This window comes from Lissotriton helveticus, chromosome 10 (assembly GCF_964261635.1).
Source record: "Lissotriton helveticus chromosome 10, aLisHel1.1, whole genome shotgun sequence".
NCBI classification, from domain to species: domain Eukaryota; kingdom Metazoa; phylum Chordata; class Amphibia; order Caudata; family Salamandridae; genus Lissotriton; species Lissotriton helveticus.
In genome coordinates, this window is record NC_136071.1 from 1,113,606,985 (window position 1) to 1,113,623,018 (window position 16,034).

The 16,034-nt window shown below is 46.1% G+C and overlaps 1 protein-coding gene across 7 annotated transcripts in view; it reads right to left on the reverse strand.

Moving 5' to 3' along the window:
* ATP2C1 (ATPase secretory pathway Ca2+ transporting 1) overlaps nucleotides 1-16,034 on the reverse strand; it is a 912,406-nt gene that overhangs the window by 345,737 nt on the left and 550,635 nt on the right. For all 7 annotated transcript variants that reach the window (XM_078663878.1, XM_078663881.1, XM_078663880.1 and 4 more), the window contains exons 14-15: nucleotides 14,222-14,317; nucleotides 14,041-14,130 (exon numbers count right to left, since the gene is read on the reverse strand). In XM_078663878.1, the coding sequence (XP_078520004.1) occupies nucleotides 14,041-14,130; nucleotides 14,222-14,317 (186 nt within the window). The remainder of the gene's footprint in view (nucleotides 1-14,040; nucleotides 14,131-14,221; nucleotides 14,318-16,034) is intronic.

Below are 16,034 nucleotides of genomic sequence, written 5' to 3' on the forward strand. Positions count from 1 at the left end.
TCGAAGCGAGGTCGAGGCGCAATAATATCCGCGTACTGGGACTGCCGGAGTCAACCAATGTGGGGCGACTGGAGACGCATTTAATCAAACAAAACGAGGGCTCAATAGCACGTAGATGGGCTGGATATCGACTTGCCTCTTCTTAGTCTAGCTATGCCCGGGGGGTTCTCATCCTCATCAAAAAAGGTACACACTTTCAGCCAATAGACTCCTGCACGGATCGGGAGGTCCGCTGGGCAGTTGTACGAGGCAAATTGGGTAAGATGATTGTGACTATAGCTAACATTTATGGCCCTGTGATTGACGAACCAGCGTCGCTATCCTCTTTGTTTCAGGTGCTACGCACATGGCCGGAATCGGCACTAGTGATTGGTGGAGACTTGAATACACATCTAGACCCTCGGGTAGACAAATCCCCTTTGGTGGGCAGCCGTATGTCATAAACCGCTACCTGTATCCGACAGTTTATGGACGAGATGGGGTTGGTTGATGCCTGGCGCCTGAGACATGCGGGAGTTAGGGAAGGCGCACACATCACGCCGTGGCACAACACGTGGTCCAGTCTGGACTACTGGCTATTAGATGGATTGGCCAACGGCTGGGTAACTGAGGTCCGCACACTCCCTAGGACTATATCGGACCACAATCCGGTCCTGCTTAAATTTCAGGGCCACGCAATGTACGCCCCCCCTTCACGTGGCGGTTCCGAGCAGATGCCCTGCTAGATCCCGTATTTGATGACACTATCAACAAGGCTATAGTCCAGTACTTCGACCTGAATGTGGGAACGGTTGATAGTGCCGCTACCTTGTGGGAAGCGTTTAAGGTCACTATCAGAGGAGTGTGTATAGGCACATCGGCAGGCATCCTTCATGACCTGAGAGAGCAAATACGCCGCACAGAATCCAAATTGCGTGACCTGGAAGCCTCATATGATGAACTTCCCTCGCTGTACACGCTGGCACACATTGGGGAATACACTGAGGAACACAAATCCCTGGCAGAGTCGGAAATGAAGTACATATCAAAGCTTTTCGTTGTGAGAGCTTATGGGGAGGGTGGCAGACCGGGTAGGGTGCTGGCCAACTGGTTGCGGGAGCGCGCGAGCGCCCCTCCTATAGAGCACATAGGGGATGACGATGGCGCTGACCATTTCACCCCTGACTCTATACTGGGCCAATTCCATATATTCTACGAACATCTCTATTCCTCTCGAGGCGGCATGTCTGACTCGGCGCTTGCCGACTACTTGAAAGGTGGAGAAGGTGTCCTCGGTCAGAGTGTAGTATTGGAAGCTATCTGCCACCATCTTGGAGCGGTTCGGCGCTCGTGCATTCAGGCAGCGTCGGACTACTTAAGGCGGAACGTGCTGCGAGGTCAGCCTGGAGAAGGTGTCCTCGGTCAGAGTGGTGCTCTGCGCTATTGCGGACTAGTCGCGCGCATTTAGAGCGCTTACCTGCAACTTTTAAATCGCCTGTTTGGTATTTTATTTATCTTGTGTTTATTTTTCCCTTGTTCTTAAAAGCGCCGCATCAGCCCCTCACTTGCACCATAATCTATCCTTAAACCCACCGCAGCTTTGCGGGTCCGGTTCCGGGGAGGTGTGGGGGAGCGCCATCTTGGGATAGTATTGGAAGCTATCTGCCACCATCTTGGAGCGGTTCGGCGCTCGTGCATTCAGGCAGCGTCGGCCTACTTAAAGCTCCTCTTTCGCTACGCGCAGCGGTGACGCGCAGCGGGTGCGCCTTCCCTGCGCCTGAGTCGTGCCAGAGTCCTGCCCGTCTGCGCTCGTCAGCGTCTCGGAGGCGGTCGGGGCAGGACGGCTAGACTCCTACCTGTTATTTGCTGAATTGGTCAGTATGCTTTCTTATTCCTCGGCTGACCTCCTTTCCCTGCCTGGCTTTCGCGGCATGTGTCATCATGTCTTTCCGGGTAGTCGGGCTCTCAGGAAGGGATGCTCGGAGCGTGGCTGGCGTCTCCCAGTTTTGAGGGGTTCTTCTTCGGAGGCCTCTCCGCTCCACTGCCATTGTCTCCTTCTCAATACTAGGTCATTGAGTTGTCTCGCCCCTTAACATCTGGAATCTGCTGAGGGAGTCTAATGCATCCTGCTTATTCCTCACTGAGACCTGGTTGGGGGAGGGATCCGCCCCGGATTTGGCTAATGCCTTACCTCCTAATTATAACATCTTTAGGAGGGACAGAGAGACTGGTAGAGGAAGAGGAGTGGCATTGATCGTTGACAATCACATTCCCTGTACGACCTTTCCTGTAAATAACATTCAGGGCTGTGAGTCCCTAGGTTTTACTCTCCATCTCTCTCCCTATCAAGCTTGCACTGGGATTCTGCTCTATAGAACGCCGGGACCTCTGGGGTCTTTTTTTGATGACCTCCTGTCTTAGGTCAGAACAGTGTATTTTACTTGGCGATCTTAATTTGCATATGGACAACAATTTGGACCCAGATGTTGCGAAACTGGTCGATATTACGGCTCCGTTAGGGTTGTTACCTTTTATCCAGGGGCCGACTCATAACAAAGGTCACACCTTGGACCAGGTTTTCTCTACAAGATCGCTTAATGTGTCCCCTCCGCAGCCTGTTCTATGGTCTGACCATTTTCTAATTAATTTTGCGCTGCTCTTTACGGCTACCTCCCGGACGAGGCCTCTAAAAGATACCAAGAGGGCCTCTCGGGCTTTTCACCTGATTTCTGCCGATATGTTATCGGAAGCTCTCCTTAGTTTCCCTTGTCAACTTTCTGGCAATCTGGAAGAGAATCTTATTCTCTTCCAGAAATGGCTTACGGCCAGACTGGAGGTGTTGGCTCCTGAGAGGAGGGCTAAATCCACTGAGAGGCGTAGTTCTGCCCCATGGTTTACCCCACATCTGAGGGCCTTACGCCAGGAGTGTAAGAAGGCGGAAACGGCTTGGCGACGAGCCTATGACCCAGCCGAAAGACTGCAATACAGAGTGGTGACGAGATCATACCACAGGCAAATCTGGGCTGGGAAAAAAGTCTACCTGGAGCGCAGAATAGACGAGGCCGAAAACGCCAGTAAAGAGATTTTTAGAATTGTAAAGGATTTTATCTCTCCCTCCCTAAACACTCCTTCTCATTCGCACTCAGAGATCTGGATAAATCAATTAGCTGAGTTTTTTGTTCATAAAATTAAATCCATTCAGGATTCTTTTCCCTCCACTAGCCCCTTGTTGGATGTTAGTAGTTGGCCTCTCCTGTCTTCTCTGGATGGGACCGGTCCCTTTTTTTGTGAATTTCCCTTTATGTCCCTTACCACTTCTCTAGACCTCCTGTCTCGATTGAAGTCTGGCTCGCCGTTGGACCCTTGTCCGGCGAAGTGTCTGGGGAGAGTGGCGCCAGTCCTTAACACCATACTGAACCCACTTCTCAATTCTTCCTTGTCCACTGGTGTGGTCCCTCAGGCCTGGAAATGTGCCCTGATCCTACCGCTGATTAAAAAGCCAAACCTGGATCCTCTTAGTCATGCGAACTACAGGCCGATCTCTCTCCTCCCTGCACTGGCGAAAGTGACCGAGAAGCATGTACATCGGTCGATCTCCAATTTCATCGAGGAGAACGACCTCCTTCACATGTCTCAATCTGGCTTCCGTGCTAATTTTAGCACGGAGACTGCCCTTCTCGAGGTCACCGACGCCATCAGGGAGGTTTTAGACTCTGGAGGTAAGGCTATGCTGGTTATGCTTGACCTGTCGGCGGCGTTCGACACCGTTCCCCACGAGGGCCTCCTTGTAAGACTCTGGGAAATTGGCCTACGTGGGACGGTGTTCAGCTGGTTTAAATCTTTCCTTACCGGCCGCCGGCAAATGATCTGGGCGCCCCCTTATTCTGCCGATATGTCGCCGCTAGAGGTGGGGGTACCTCAGGGTTCCATTCTTAGCCCCATGCTGTTTAACATCTTTATGGCCCCTATGGCAGCGGTAGCGGAATCCTTTGGCGCCCAGATCATATCCTACGCTGACGATACTCAGCTTCTGTTCACTTGTGACAGAGGCGGGGCTTTCGACGGCACACGGATTAGGGGCCGTCTCGGTGCTGTCTTCGAGTGGTTCCGGTGTCATGGCCTAAAATGCAACTCCGATAAATCGGAGCTGCTTTTTTTTGGCTGTACCCCTGATCCCGGTTGGAAGGCTTGGTGGCCTCGGGATATGTTTCCCCCGGACAATGCCTCTTCCAAAGCGAAAAACCTTGGAATTCTGATTGATTGTGACCTATCTTTCAGGCCCCCTATCATCGGGCTTTCAGGGAAATGCTTTGGCATTCTCAGGATGCTTAGGAAATTTCTTCCTCTGCTGTCACTCCACCACAAAAAACCCATTGTGCAGGCCTTAATAGGGTCGCGTTTGGACTATGCAAACGCCCTCTATTTGGGTCTACCTAAATATCTTTTGACCCGCCTGCAAGTTGTGCAGAATTCCGCGGCCCGAGCCATCTTTGGGCTCCCGAGACGGGCTAGCGCCGCTGAGTTACTCAAAGCATTACATTGGCTGCCCATCTCCAAGAGAATTTTATTTAAGAGCCTGACCTTGGTTTTTAAAGCCCTCTATGATATAGGTCCCAAGTACATAGGGAAACGTCTTTCTTTCTACCTGCCCAGCAGGGCATTGCGCTCAGCTTCTCTGGCCAAAGTGGTTGTGCCTATCATCAAGCGTTCCAGAATCGGAGGCCAGTCTTTCCGGTATCTTGCCCCGCGGGGCTGGAACGAGCTACCTTTGTTTTTAAGAAAGGCCAATAGCCTTTTAGCTTTTAGGAAGGAACTAAAAACTTGGCTCTTTTCTGAATAGTGTTTTTCCGGTTTCTCCTCAGTTTTTAGCGGTTGTGTTGTTACTCTGTATCTAGTTCTCTTCGCCAAAGCGCCGGGATGCTCTTGTGAGTAGCCGTGCGCTATAGAAGAAAATAAATAACATAACATAACAGACACGGCCTGTGCCTGGTTGTCGGATGTCCACAGGTAATATCTCGGCCTCCCTTATTGACGAGGCAGATATCAAGGAGGCCATTCTTGCCCTGCCGAACAAGAAAGCTCCCGGCCCGGATGGGCTGACGGCGGAATTTTATAAGAGATATGCGGTTCTTCTGGCGCTCCACATCTTAGCCATGTATGCAGAGGCACACGAGGTAGGACATCTCCCTCCGTCTCTGCGGCAGGCGCTAATCATCACCCTACTGAAAAAGGATAAGCCCCCCACCAGGTGCGAATCTTATTGTCCCCTATCCTTGATAAATATAGATGCAAAGATTCTCGCAAAAACCCTCGCCACCAAGCTTCACCCTCTGATGCCAATGCTTGTGTTGCCCGACCAGTCTGGCTTCATCCCCGACCGTTCCACGTCCTGGAACCTCCGGACGATCTTCGCCATGTTCCATGTACTAAACCCGGATTTAAAGGCAGTGGCCGTGTTACTGGATGCGGCCAAGGCCTTTGATTCGATCGAGTGGAGGTACATGTTCTTTATCCTTCATAGGATGGGGTTCCCCCCTGTCTTTATCCGCTGGATACAGATCCTGTACACTGATGCCTCGGCGAGGGTGAGGGTAGGGGGGTTCACCTCTGAACCACTGGCTATCCTGCGCGGCACTAGACAGGGATGCCCCCTCGCCCCATTCCTCTTTGCTATTGTACTGGAGCCACAGGCGTGCATAATCCGGCAGGTACACAGAGCGGCAGCTCTAAACTTCAATAACAGGCCGGTGGGTATCTCTGCCTATGCAGATGAAATGGTTGTATACGTACGAGACCACACACCTATCTGCCGCGTGTAATTCGAGAGTATGTCCGCTTTGGCTTCTTCTCTGGATTAAGTATAAACTGTGAGAAGTCGGTTATAGTTCCCCTCACGCCGGCCACTACCGTTCCCACGTTGGAATACCCCCTGGTGTGGACGGTTGATCCGGTGAAATATCTTGGCATTTGGATCCATCGAGACCCCGCTATTGTCATGCGCGAGAACTATGGGAGGGCCTACACTGACTTAGTGCAGCAGGTGGATCGATGGGTGAATCTGCCTCGGTCATTGGCAGACCGCATTGCGGTCATCAAGATGGTGGTACTTCCCAAGTTCGTGTACTTATTCTGTAATGTCCCTATTCGCCTGAATAAACACTTCTTCGTGACAATACAAACACAACTAGTCCGCCTGGTGTGGGGTGCAAAACCTCCGCACATTATCTGGAATACACTAGCATTACCATTTGAAAAAGGGGGGTTCTGTGCTCCAGATTCTTATGTTTATTATTTATGCGGACTGGCCCACTTTGCATTCTTCTGGTTCCGACCGCATGGCTTTATCCCACATGTAGCAGTCAAAGAGGGGGATGCGGGTGATATTCCTCTACAGGGCATTATAACGCACGTACACAGGCACGCGCCTCGGTCGGAGATTAATACGATTGATGCCACGATCTCGGCGTGGCAGGAGATTGGTAGGCAGACAGATCGGCTTCCTCTATACGCGCCGAACATGTGTATCGCGGGACACAGCGCTCTTTCGGTGGCACAAGAACGTGGCCCAATGCTGTCGCTCACAGAAGCTGGCATCTCTGTTCTGGGAAGACCTATATAGAGATGGGACCTATGTGTCCGGGGATGATCTGAGCTATATCTCCAACTCCTCACCTCTGTTCATATACACATGCCTGCGATTACGTAGAGCTGTGAGGGATCACTCTCCCAGTTTTCCACAGGAACCTGCCGTCTCCAACTCACTGCAGCTGGTGATTACGGCCGCCACTAGGAAACATCTACTTACCAGACTATACAAGACAGTGTTCACAGAACTGGTTCTCCCAGAGGACCGCAGTCCAGCTGCTGGAATAGGGCTCTGGGTATACAGATCACGGAGGACATGTGGGTCCAGATTTGCTCGATCACTGGCAGACTATCATCTAACAGCAATTTACGTATTATACACCTGAAGTTCATTCATCAGACATATCACACCCCCACAAAGCTACACAGAATAGGTTACAGAGACAATGACTGTTGGAGGCGGTGTGGGCGGGCTGAGGCTGACTTCGTACACTTGTCGTGGCAATGCCCAGCTGTACACTCCTACTGGGTAGATGTTCTGAAAATGTTAGACGTTATGACGGGCCACACTTTGGACTGTACACCGCTTTTGGGTCTACTGGGACACGTGCCTGCGGCCAAAGGGGTCTTGGGCTGGTTTGTTAGAGTGGCTCTTTTACTGGCAAAGAGGAGGGTATTGTTCACATGGGACAGGAAGCATTGCCCTAAGGCATCCCGGTGGCTTAATGACATGGTCTACTGCCAGGAGCAACTACATCTGTACTCGGAGGAGCTTCCCAAGAGCTCTAGACCTAAAGATATATGGTCCCCGCTGAGAGACTACCTGCTGGCGTGCGGTGAACAAGGGGGAGACACCGAGGATGCTGTACATGACTAATATGATTTCGGTTCTTGATTCACTGTTACTGCGCTGACCGACTCTTGTGTATCTGGATATGGTTGCATTACTGTACTACTTCAACAATTTGCATGGGTGATTGAAACGTTGGTGATATTGCATGTTTCAAATTGCAGAATGTAGGGACCGGGTTGAGAGGACTGTATATTGCTGACAAAAGGCCACTATCCTCACGAATCCTCACGAATTATGTTGACTCACCATCCAAGAGTTGCTTTTCTTTCTGCTGTGTCACAGATTAAGTCTTCCCAACTCTTTGTTTAAGGTTACCGCACTATCACTTCTAAAGCCAGTATCAATGGGTTAGTACCTGGGTACCACTTGCCTATAATGGCATACACCATGCAGAATGTATACCTCGTATCTATTTCACCAACCTAATGGTTTGTTTCTAACAAATTTACTTGCATTCAGAGTGTAATTCTGCCCATTAAAAGGGACACAAGTGTCTCTTCGTGCTACCCACCTATTATATTCTCGCATTTAGTTTACTCCATGATGGCAGTTCCTCTGAAGGTACAACAAATACTGGTACATTGGTGGTGAGCTCTACATTTGCCAGGCGGTATGACATCAGTGTGGAGGATATAATCTCCTACACCACCCCATGGGCAGTGGGTTTGACATTACTTGGACACTATCACAGTTTGCACTGAATCCAGGATCTTCACAAAGCTCATTATAAGATTTTTTTATTGTATGGTGTATAACTAGAGATTACAGCTATGAGACATAAATGAACAAGTTACTTTCTGTCACACTACTTCTGGTGGATATGCTATCTATCTGAAAATTCCTAACCTTTAGAATACTCCCCAAGCGCCAGACTGGATCGTGCATGCCACCAGTGGTGTAGTTGGACTCCACGTAAGCGTTGTTCAGCCCTAAAGTGACAGATCTCTCAATTGGGACCTTTTAAAATGGTAAAAAAAAGGCCTCTCCCCAGAACGGGAAGTTGGTATGGGAGTGAGGAATCTGCAGTTATATAGAGTATCCACCAGAAGACCCATTAACAAGGGTGGTTAACTTGTGCTACTGATAGCTAGACCTAAACTCAGATTCCTCATTTGTTGAACTATACATCAAAGCAGTACCTATCAAAGGCAGAGAGTCTGTAGAATGGACTCCCACCATAACATCTTGCAGGACCAAATGCGTAAAATGCCCTTTCCTTCGTACCCGTTTATCAAGGAGTAGTGCTTTGTGAATGTGTGCACTGATGCAGCCGTCACTGCCTGACATAGGTAGCGTGACAGGCACTCGAGTGCCAGCAAAGTGGTGGCAGCCTTAGCGCTGGTTGAAGGCGCTCTCACACCTTCCAAAGGCTGCCAAAGCAGAACGCTATTCATCTTGACAGAGTCCTTTTCTGCAAAGTTTTTCCTTTCTTTTCCCCAGAGAAACCAACAAATAGCGGATAGTCCTTGGTATGATTGCTATAGAAATCTGGGGTCCAACTAATGGAGCTCCTCCTCTTTTTAGGGACGAGGCAGTGCCAAGAATGAAGAGCGACGGATTGCCCAACGTGGAAAGGAGTCACACTGGATTTTGTTTTGGGAGTCACAGAAAGACCGGCAAAAGTAGAATCGGAATTCCAGATCCATGTTAAAAGGCATAGAAAGAAAGGCATTAGTGTCTGCACAGAAGAGTGAAACTTAAATGTGGCTCCGCTTGGTCACTTCCGGGGCAGAACGAAGCCTATGGAGAGTTGCATGGCACCACCTAGTGCCATGCTGAAAAGAACAACAAATTGATATGATGTGACCGAATTATGCACTGTACGGGTCTGCAGATGTAACCACAGGTCACCAGGGAATTCAACTGTAGGAATGGAAGCTGATGTTGATATGCGTTGCTAAGATAGCCACTCATGTCACCCAAACAAATAAGCTAATCTGCATCTCTGATGAACACATTTAAGCAGGTTAACTAACACACTTTGTATCCGCACTGGTCTAGAAAAAGAGGGCAAGCGAGGATGCTTTGTTAACCATTGAAGAGTCTGGATTGTAGATGCCAGCCAGGACTTTTAGAAGGAAGCTCTCTAATTATGGAGCTCAATCATGAACAACAGCCTGGTGTTAAGTATGCATACCTTAGTTTTAGGATATTGGAAAAGAGGTCACTCTGAACCACTGAAAAACTAAAAACTATTGACCAAGAAAACTAGTTTTCTATTTAGAACAAGTGATAAACTCTAAAGGGCTTATCCAAAGGGGGTAAGTACTCGGGTTTCACATCATAAATGGTGTGCAATGTACAAAGACCACCACAGGCACAACAGAACTAATGATGGTTCTTCTGTTTCCTCCAATACAGATTACTTCACACAACAGTAAATTGTTTATTTGTCAAGTGCCAGTATACTCAAATTACCTATTCACCCCAAGTTAGAGAAACACTGGAGGCAGCACCAGCAACTTTAATCTTACTAACTTAATATCAGTAAAAAGCAAGGTGAGCGTGTTCTCATGAAAAAATATAGGATTTTATCGCCCAACCAACATGAGGATAAAAGGAACTTGTAAAAGTAATGGAGTGCAAACAAGCTGGGACATTAGCTTGGTCAACTGAACATTTTGAAAAAGACTGAAAATGCAGAAAAGTAATAGGTCCCAATTACCACACATTACTTAATTCAATAACCATTCTGTAGTTATATGATGTACCTTTTCACTACAGAATGCTTATTGAATTAATTTATTATGTCTTTTGATATGTATGGTTTACTTTACATCAGTGAAGTAAACACTTGCCATTTTTGTAACCCCAAAATTGTTTTGCTTCATCGGAAATAATATTCTTTACATAGAATTGGTAAACAGTCCATTAGATTTTAATATTACAACACTTTGGTAGTGGGCCCAAAAAGACTTGTTTTATTTTCCTTTGTTGAATACTAAAATTAGATATTTTTATTTAACTCCCATCTTGTTATAAAACAGGAACGAACACATCACTTATATGAAATGCTACAAGATAATGTAATATGGCTAAGATGTGTGTCTGTGACTCTCACTAAATCCATAGAGAAATTAACAAAAACAAAAGAAATCGGTCCAAATCCCAGATTATATATCCCCCCTTCACCCCACCTCATCATGTGAACCCCCAGCCACAGTGAAACCAGCCCCCCTGCCCCCTCCCCCCCCCCAGCAACAGGGATATTCTACATCAGAGGGTGCTTCTGTGAGCTGTTTAAACTGTGTTTACTAGGGACTGTGCACTTCGTTTTTTGGCCAGGAGAGGGAGTAAAGTTTTATTCAAAGAGTATTGTTAGATTTCAAGTTAGCGAGGCCTTTACCTGAAGAAGTCAAAAGTGTGTATTGAGCCTGCTAGTCTCCTAGGAGATTCTGAACAGGAGAAGCAGCTCCCCAGGCCAGCAGACGAGGACTGGGGATTGGCTATTCAGCTACCAGGCAACTCTAAGCCCTCCCCTCACACCTGCGCAGGCCCCTTAAGACTTTGCTGGGTGCAACCCAATTCATCCTCCTCCATCTCTTGTGAGTTGCAGCCTACCTGTGCCCCAGATTGCAGTGAGCAGAGTCCAGGAAGTGGTAATGAGGCAGACTAGTGCTGTCTCTTTCTCAAAACAAAAGTTATTAAAAAAACGATTTTCCCTTTCTGTGATTACTGTCTTTGCCTGTGGTTGTTACAGTTTAACATTGTAGTTTTAACCTGCCTGTAATTGCACATTTTATCACCTGTTTTGTGTTTTAAACTTGTGTTTTTTCCTAGCCATGGTTGCTTCCATTTAATGTGTTGAACTGTGGGATTTGCAGTCCAAACTCTGTAGTTTATCCCTCTCATTCCTGGTGACAATTCAGTTTTCCCTCCAAATTTCTCCTTTGCTCTGTGCTAAGACCTGTATGTTAAAGCAGTGCACCCCAGCCACCATTTTGTGTTCACAAGCCAGTGAAACCAGCCCTCCTGCCTCCCCCCTGCTTGCTCCCCCCCCTAGCAACAGGGATATTCTACATCAGAGGGTGCTTCTGTGAGCTTTTTAAACTGTGTTTACTAGGGACCGTGCACTTCGTTTTTTGGCCAGAAGAGGGAGTAAAGGGTTCTGATTGGTTTCTGGATCTGTGAATTGAATCACAGACCCCTAGTCTCAACCCTACATTGATTGCAATGTAGGGTTGAGACTAGGGCTACGATTTCTATATGGAAGTAGGGACAAGGGCTTCCTATGTTATTGGTTTGTGGGAGTAGGGTGGGACTAGGGATAGGGTTAGACCTTTAATTGGAAGTAGTGATTAGGGCTTCTGGTGTGATTGGTTGCTGGACTAGTTGTGGGACTAAGAGCAGGGTTAGGTTTTCTATTGGAAGTAGGGACCAGGGCTTCCTGTGCCATTGGTTGCTTGGACTTGGGTTAGGACTACTGGTAGGGCTAGGGCCTCTATTGGACGTAGAGATCTGGGTTTTTGAACTGACTGGGTGCATGGACTAGGGATAAGATTGGCTGTAAGGTCCTGGTCTCCAATTGGTTCTAGATTTTAGGGCTAGTGTTGTGATTGGATAGTATTAGGGCTAGGGTTCCCATTGGCGGAAGGGGTCACCTGATTACTGTGGCTAAAAGAGGCCAGAGTTAGGGCGTCTCAGCCCGGGCGTTGAGGCTAAGGGCAGAGAGGACAAGGGTCAGTGCCTGTTCGAGGATGGTCAGGGTCAGGAATGCTCCCCATTCTCCCATTCATTAATACCCACCCTATGTATTTGTCCCTCTGTATATCACTATAGATATGTACCTATCTTTGTATGAACATGTACAATAATTATGTTATAAAAACAAAAACATAAAATCATCTTTGGTCTACATGTACTTGCTGCCATTGTGCATCTATGTACCGCCATGTACTTGGATCTGTGCGTCTGTTACTTTTCTCCTGAAAAAGCATATCCAATGCACTACCCTATTTCTCAGCCTAAATTTCTCTCAATATATCTCCTAGCCCAACTTTCACACTCATCTCAAACTTCTTCCTGCTACTCTTTCCAATTCACAACCCTATCTCTCACCCTGGTCATCCATTATTAAATCCTTTACACCCACTGTCTCATTTATCCCAAACCCCATACCACTACTATGTTCCCAAAATAACCCTTTCTTGACTCTTTCCAACTCTACCCCTCCTTTAGTATACCGATCCCCTAAAACAAACCTTTCTAAACTCTTCCCTCTGACTCTTCCCCTCCAAAAACCTTTTTTACTCATCCAAAAGCCTCCTCCTACTGCTATGACCTAAAAAAAAGAAATCTTCACTCTTCTAGCCCTCCACTATTCTTTCCAATCAAAATACAGACTAGCATGTTCACTTACCTAATTCCATGTTCCACTATACTAATTAACCACTAATCCTTTATGGGTTCCAGAGTAGCGTGTTAGCTTCTAGAGTAGCGTGCTACTTGCCAACAAAGCCTCATCAGGGTTAAAAGCGCTATATAAATGCAAAGCTTTTTTCCCCCTTTCTATCCCTCCGCTATCCTTCACACTCCAAATAACTGACTAATATCCACCACGCAAATTACTTTCATATTTCACTATACTAATTTTCAACACTAATCCTTTATAGGTTCCGAGTAGTCTGCTACTCGCCAGAAAAGCGCTTCAACACCCCATCAGGGGTTAGAAGCACTATATAAATACAATCCTTCTTTCATCTTCTATCCTTCTGCTATCCTTCTGAATCCAAATAACGTACTAACATATCCACCACTTAAAATATTTACTTGCATGTTTCACTATACTAAATCAACACTAATCCTCTATGGGTCCCGGAGTAGCGTACTACTCGCCGAAAAAGCGATTCGACGCCTCATCAGGGGTAGTAAGCACTATACAAATGCAATTACAATACAATACAATCTAGAGAGATCCATGTGATGGAAAACAAAGTATCAACCAACAACACAAGATTAACTGGTGTCAGAGAATGAGGCCTAACATTTCATTGGTACCAGACAACTCCACCTAATATGAATGCCTTAAAGAATGAAAACGCTAATTATAACCAAAAAGGAATGATCCTTCCCAAACAACTGGTGATATTATCCTAAGAAAGTCATTTATACAGAGTCTCACTATGGAGTATAAATCACTTTGAACGGACTAAAAAAATACAATCAAATGAAGTTTCATTGCTGTTCAAGTACTAATCTTAAAGTAGTGATTCCGGCTTGTTGAAGTATACAAATACATGTTTGTGCCCTGCATGAGCTTGGACTACATGCTGAAAAGGGGAATGATGTCTCAACTCAAAAATAAACATTAGTAGGACTGTGTGCAAATTGGATATTCATTATCATTTCATTGAAAGTCCTGTGAAGTAGAGCTAAAGTTAAGATCACAATATCGCAGTGCTTTCCGAAGCTCTTTAATTAGGCAGTTCAATTCAAATATTAACAGTCAAGGTCAGCAATTTTTCAAGTGAATTAATGAGATTCAGAAAATGAAAATTGTTAAGTAAAAGTATCAAATAAAGGTAAACTATTCTTGTAATGTACTATGCTCTTTTTGGATTGCAAGCTCCACATTCTCACTATCAGGCTTTAGAAAATAAATCTAAGCAGAGAATAAGACTTGCCTTCATAGCAAGGGCAATCAAGGCTCCTTCTGTTGGCTTTCCCATCAACGTGCCACTCCTTATTTCAGCATCATTGCATACACATCCTGCCTAATGGGAGAAAAGTAATCTTTTAAAAAGGCTATGTTCAAAAAGAACATTCAGTAACTCAACATTAAGTACTTTAACAATTATAAAATACCTCAATAATGTTAGTGAATGATTTTATGCTGAAGCCATGAATAACTTCGCCTTCATGGATCACTTCTCCACTTCCATTGTAGCCAACCCCAGTGACCTAAAAAGGCAAAAGAAATAAATATTATGTTTCTACAATGCAAATAATAGGAGAAATTGTGAGCAGGTATCAAGCTCCAGATATTCAGAGACTGGAATACCCCCAAAAGTGCCTCAACGCGTCATTATAGTGCTAATAGCTTACATGCTCAAGTTTCAAGAATCCTTAGAACTATATTTGCACACTGATAGTTTCAAATTTATATTGGCAGGGGTAGCAAGTTCACACTTACTTGCCACATTCTAAAATCCCCAAAACGCAGCACCTTTTAATCGGACATTTGATTCAAACCAGCAGCTGTAGTATTAATTTGCTGACGTGAACAAGCAACATAACAGATATGCACATAGTACTACAAATGAGTTTAAAGTAGTTAGGGAGATCAACCACTCTGGCCTCTGGGCAATAAAGAGGAAGAAGTTGTGATATGTCGGGTACTCTTAAAACATCATTTGTGTGGGTCATAGGAAGGACTAGGCTTCCAATACGGGGGAACAAGGAGGCCATAACATATAACTGCTTTCAGGGCTGGATGGTATTCTCAGGATAAACAGCCCTGAGGCAACCCTGAGAGGGCGGCAAGGAAAACATTTGGCAAAGTAATTGGACATCGTTTTTCTTGGGGAGGAAAGACAGGAACAATAAGTAACTTACCTTCCGTAACCGTTTCTCTGGTGGTTGCTCTAGCTACCTTCAGATTACTCAGCTTAAAAGTCCCCCAGGTCCCAGACTGGATCTGGAAAATGTCCCATAGCCCCTACACACTAGTAGGTGTTGATATTGTCATGAACTGTGACTACATCTTGCTGCAGATGTCACAAAACAGAGCTATATATAGGTGCCAACTCTGCTCACTGATGCCAGTTCTCTTGTTTTACACACACTCAGATTTGGAGACGAGAATGCCCTAATTGAAAAGAAAATGGTAGTAAGTAAAATTTAAAGTGGTGTGTAATCTGCAAGTACACAGAGCATCCACCAGAAAGAGTGTTACAGAAGGTAAGTAACTTATCCCTCTGGTGGATATTTCTACTCACATATTCTTTACCTCCATAAACAGTACTAAAGCAGTTTCATTCAACAGAAGGTGGGTCTGAAGAGTGGATTACGCCTGGAAGTCCTGAAGAACTGAACAGGCACAATGTCGCTGCAGATCTTCAAATAAAGCAGAATTGCCTGGTTAAAATGTGGAGAGACTTCCAAGGAGTGGGGGAGATATTATGGGAAGCGTAATGGACTGGCCCATGTGACAGGGCAACAGTACTTTCAGAAGAAAGGAGGCACAAAGGAGCCAAAGAGTGTACCTTTGAAGCGGCTCAGTTAGAGCACACATCAGAAAGGTCAAGACCAAATTACAGCATAATGAAAGGAGCAGAAGAGAAGTGTGTGACAACTCGTTTAGAAAAACAATCACAAGAGATGATTTGAATGATGAAGATAGGCAGGCAGAGCTGGTGAATAACCATTAACTGTACCCAAAACATAACCTTGATGGGCCAAAGACAGAACAAGCAGCAGTACAATGGACAACTTTGCCGGTAAATAGTTAACACACCTCTCTGAATACCAGGAGACAAAGGCAGCACAGCAAACTGAGCATACAGACTTTGTGGAAGGCTGGTACACAGTCAGAATGACATGCACCAACTCAGGTGGAAGATCAAAGTCTATCCAATTGGTCTCACTCATTCCATAGAGACAACACTGCAGATTATGG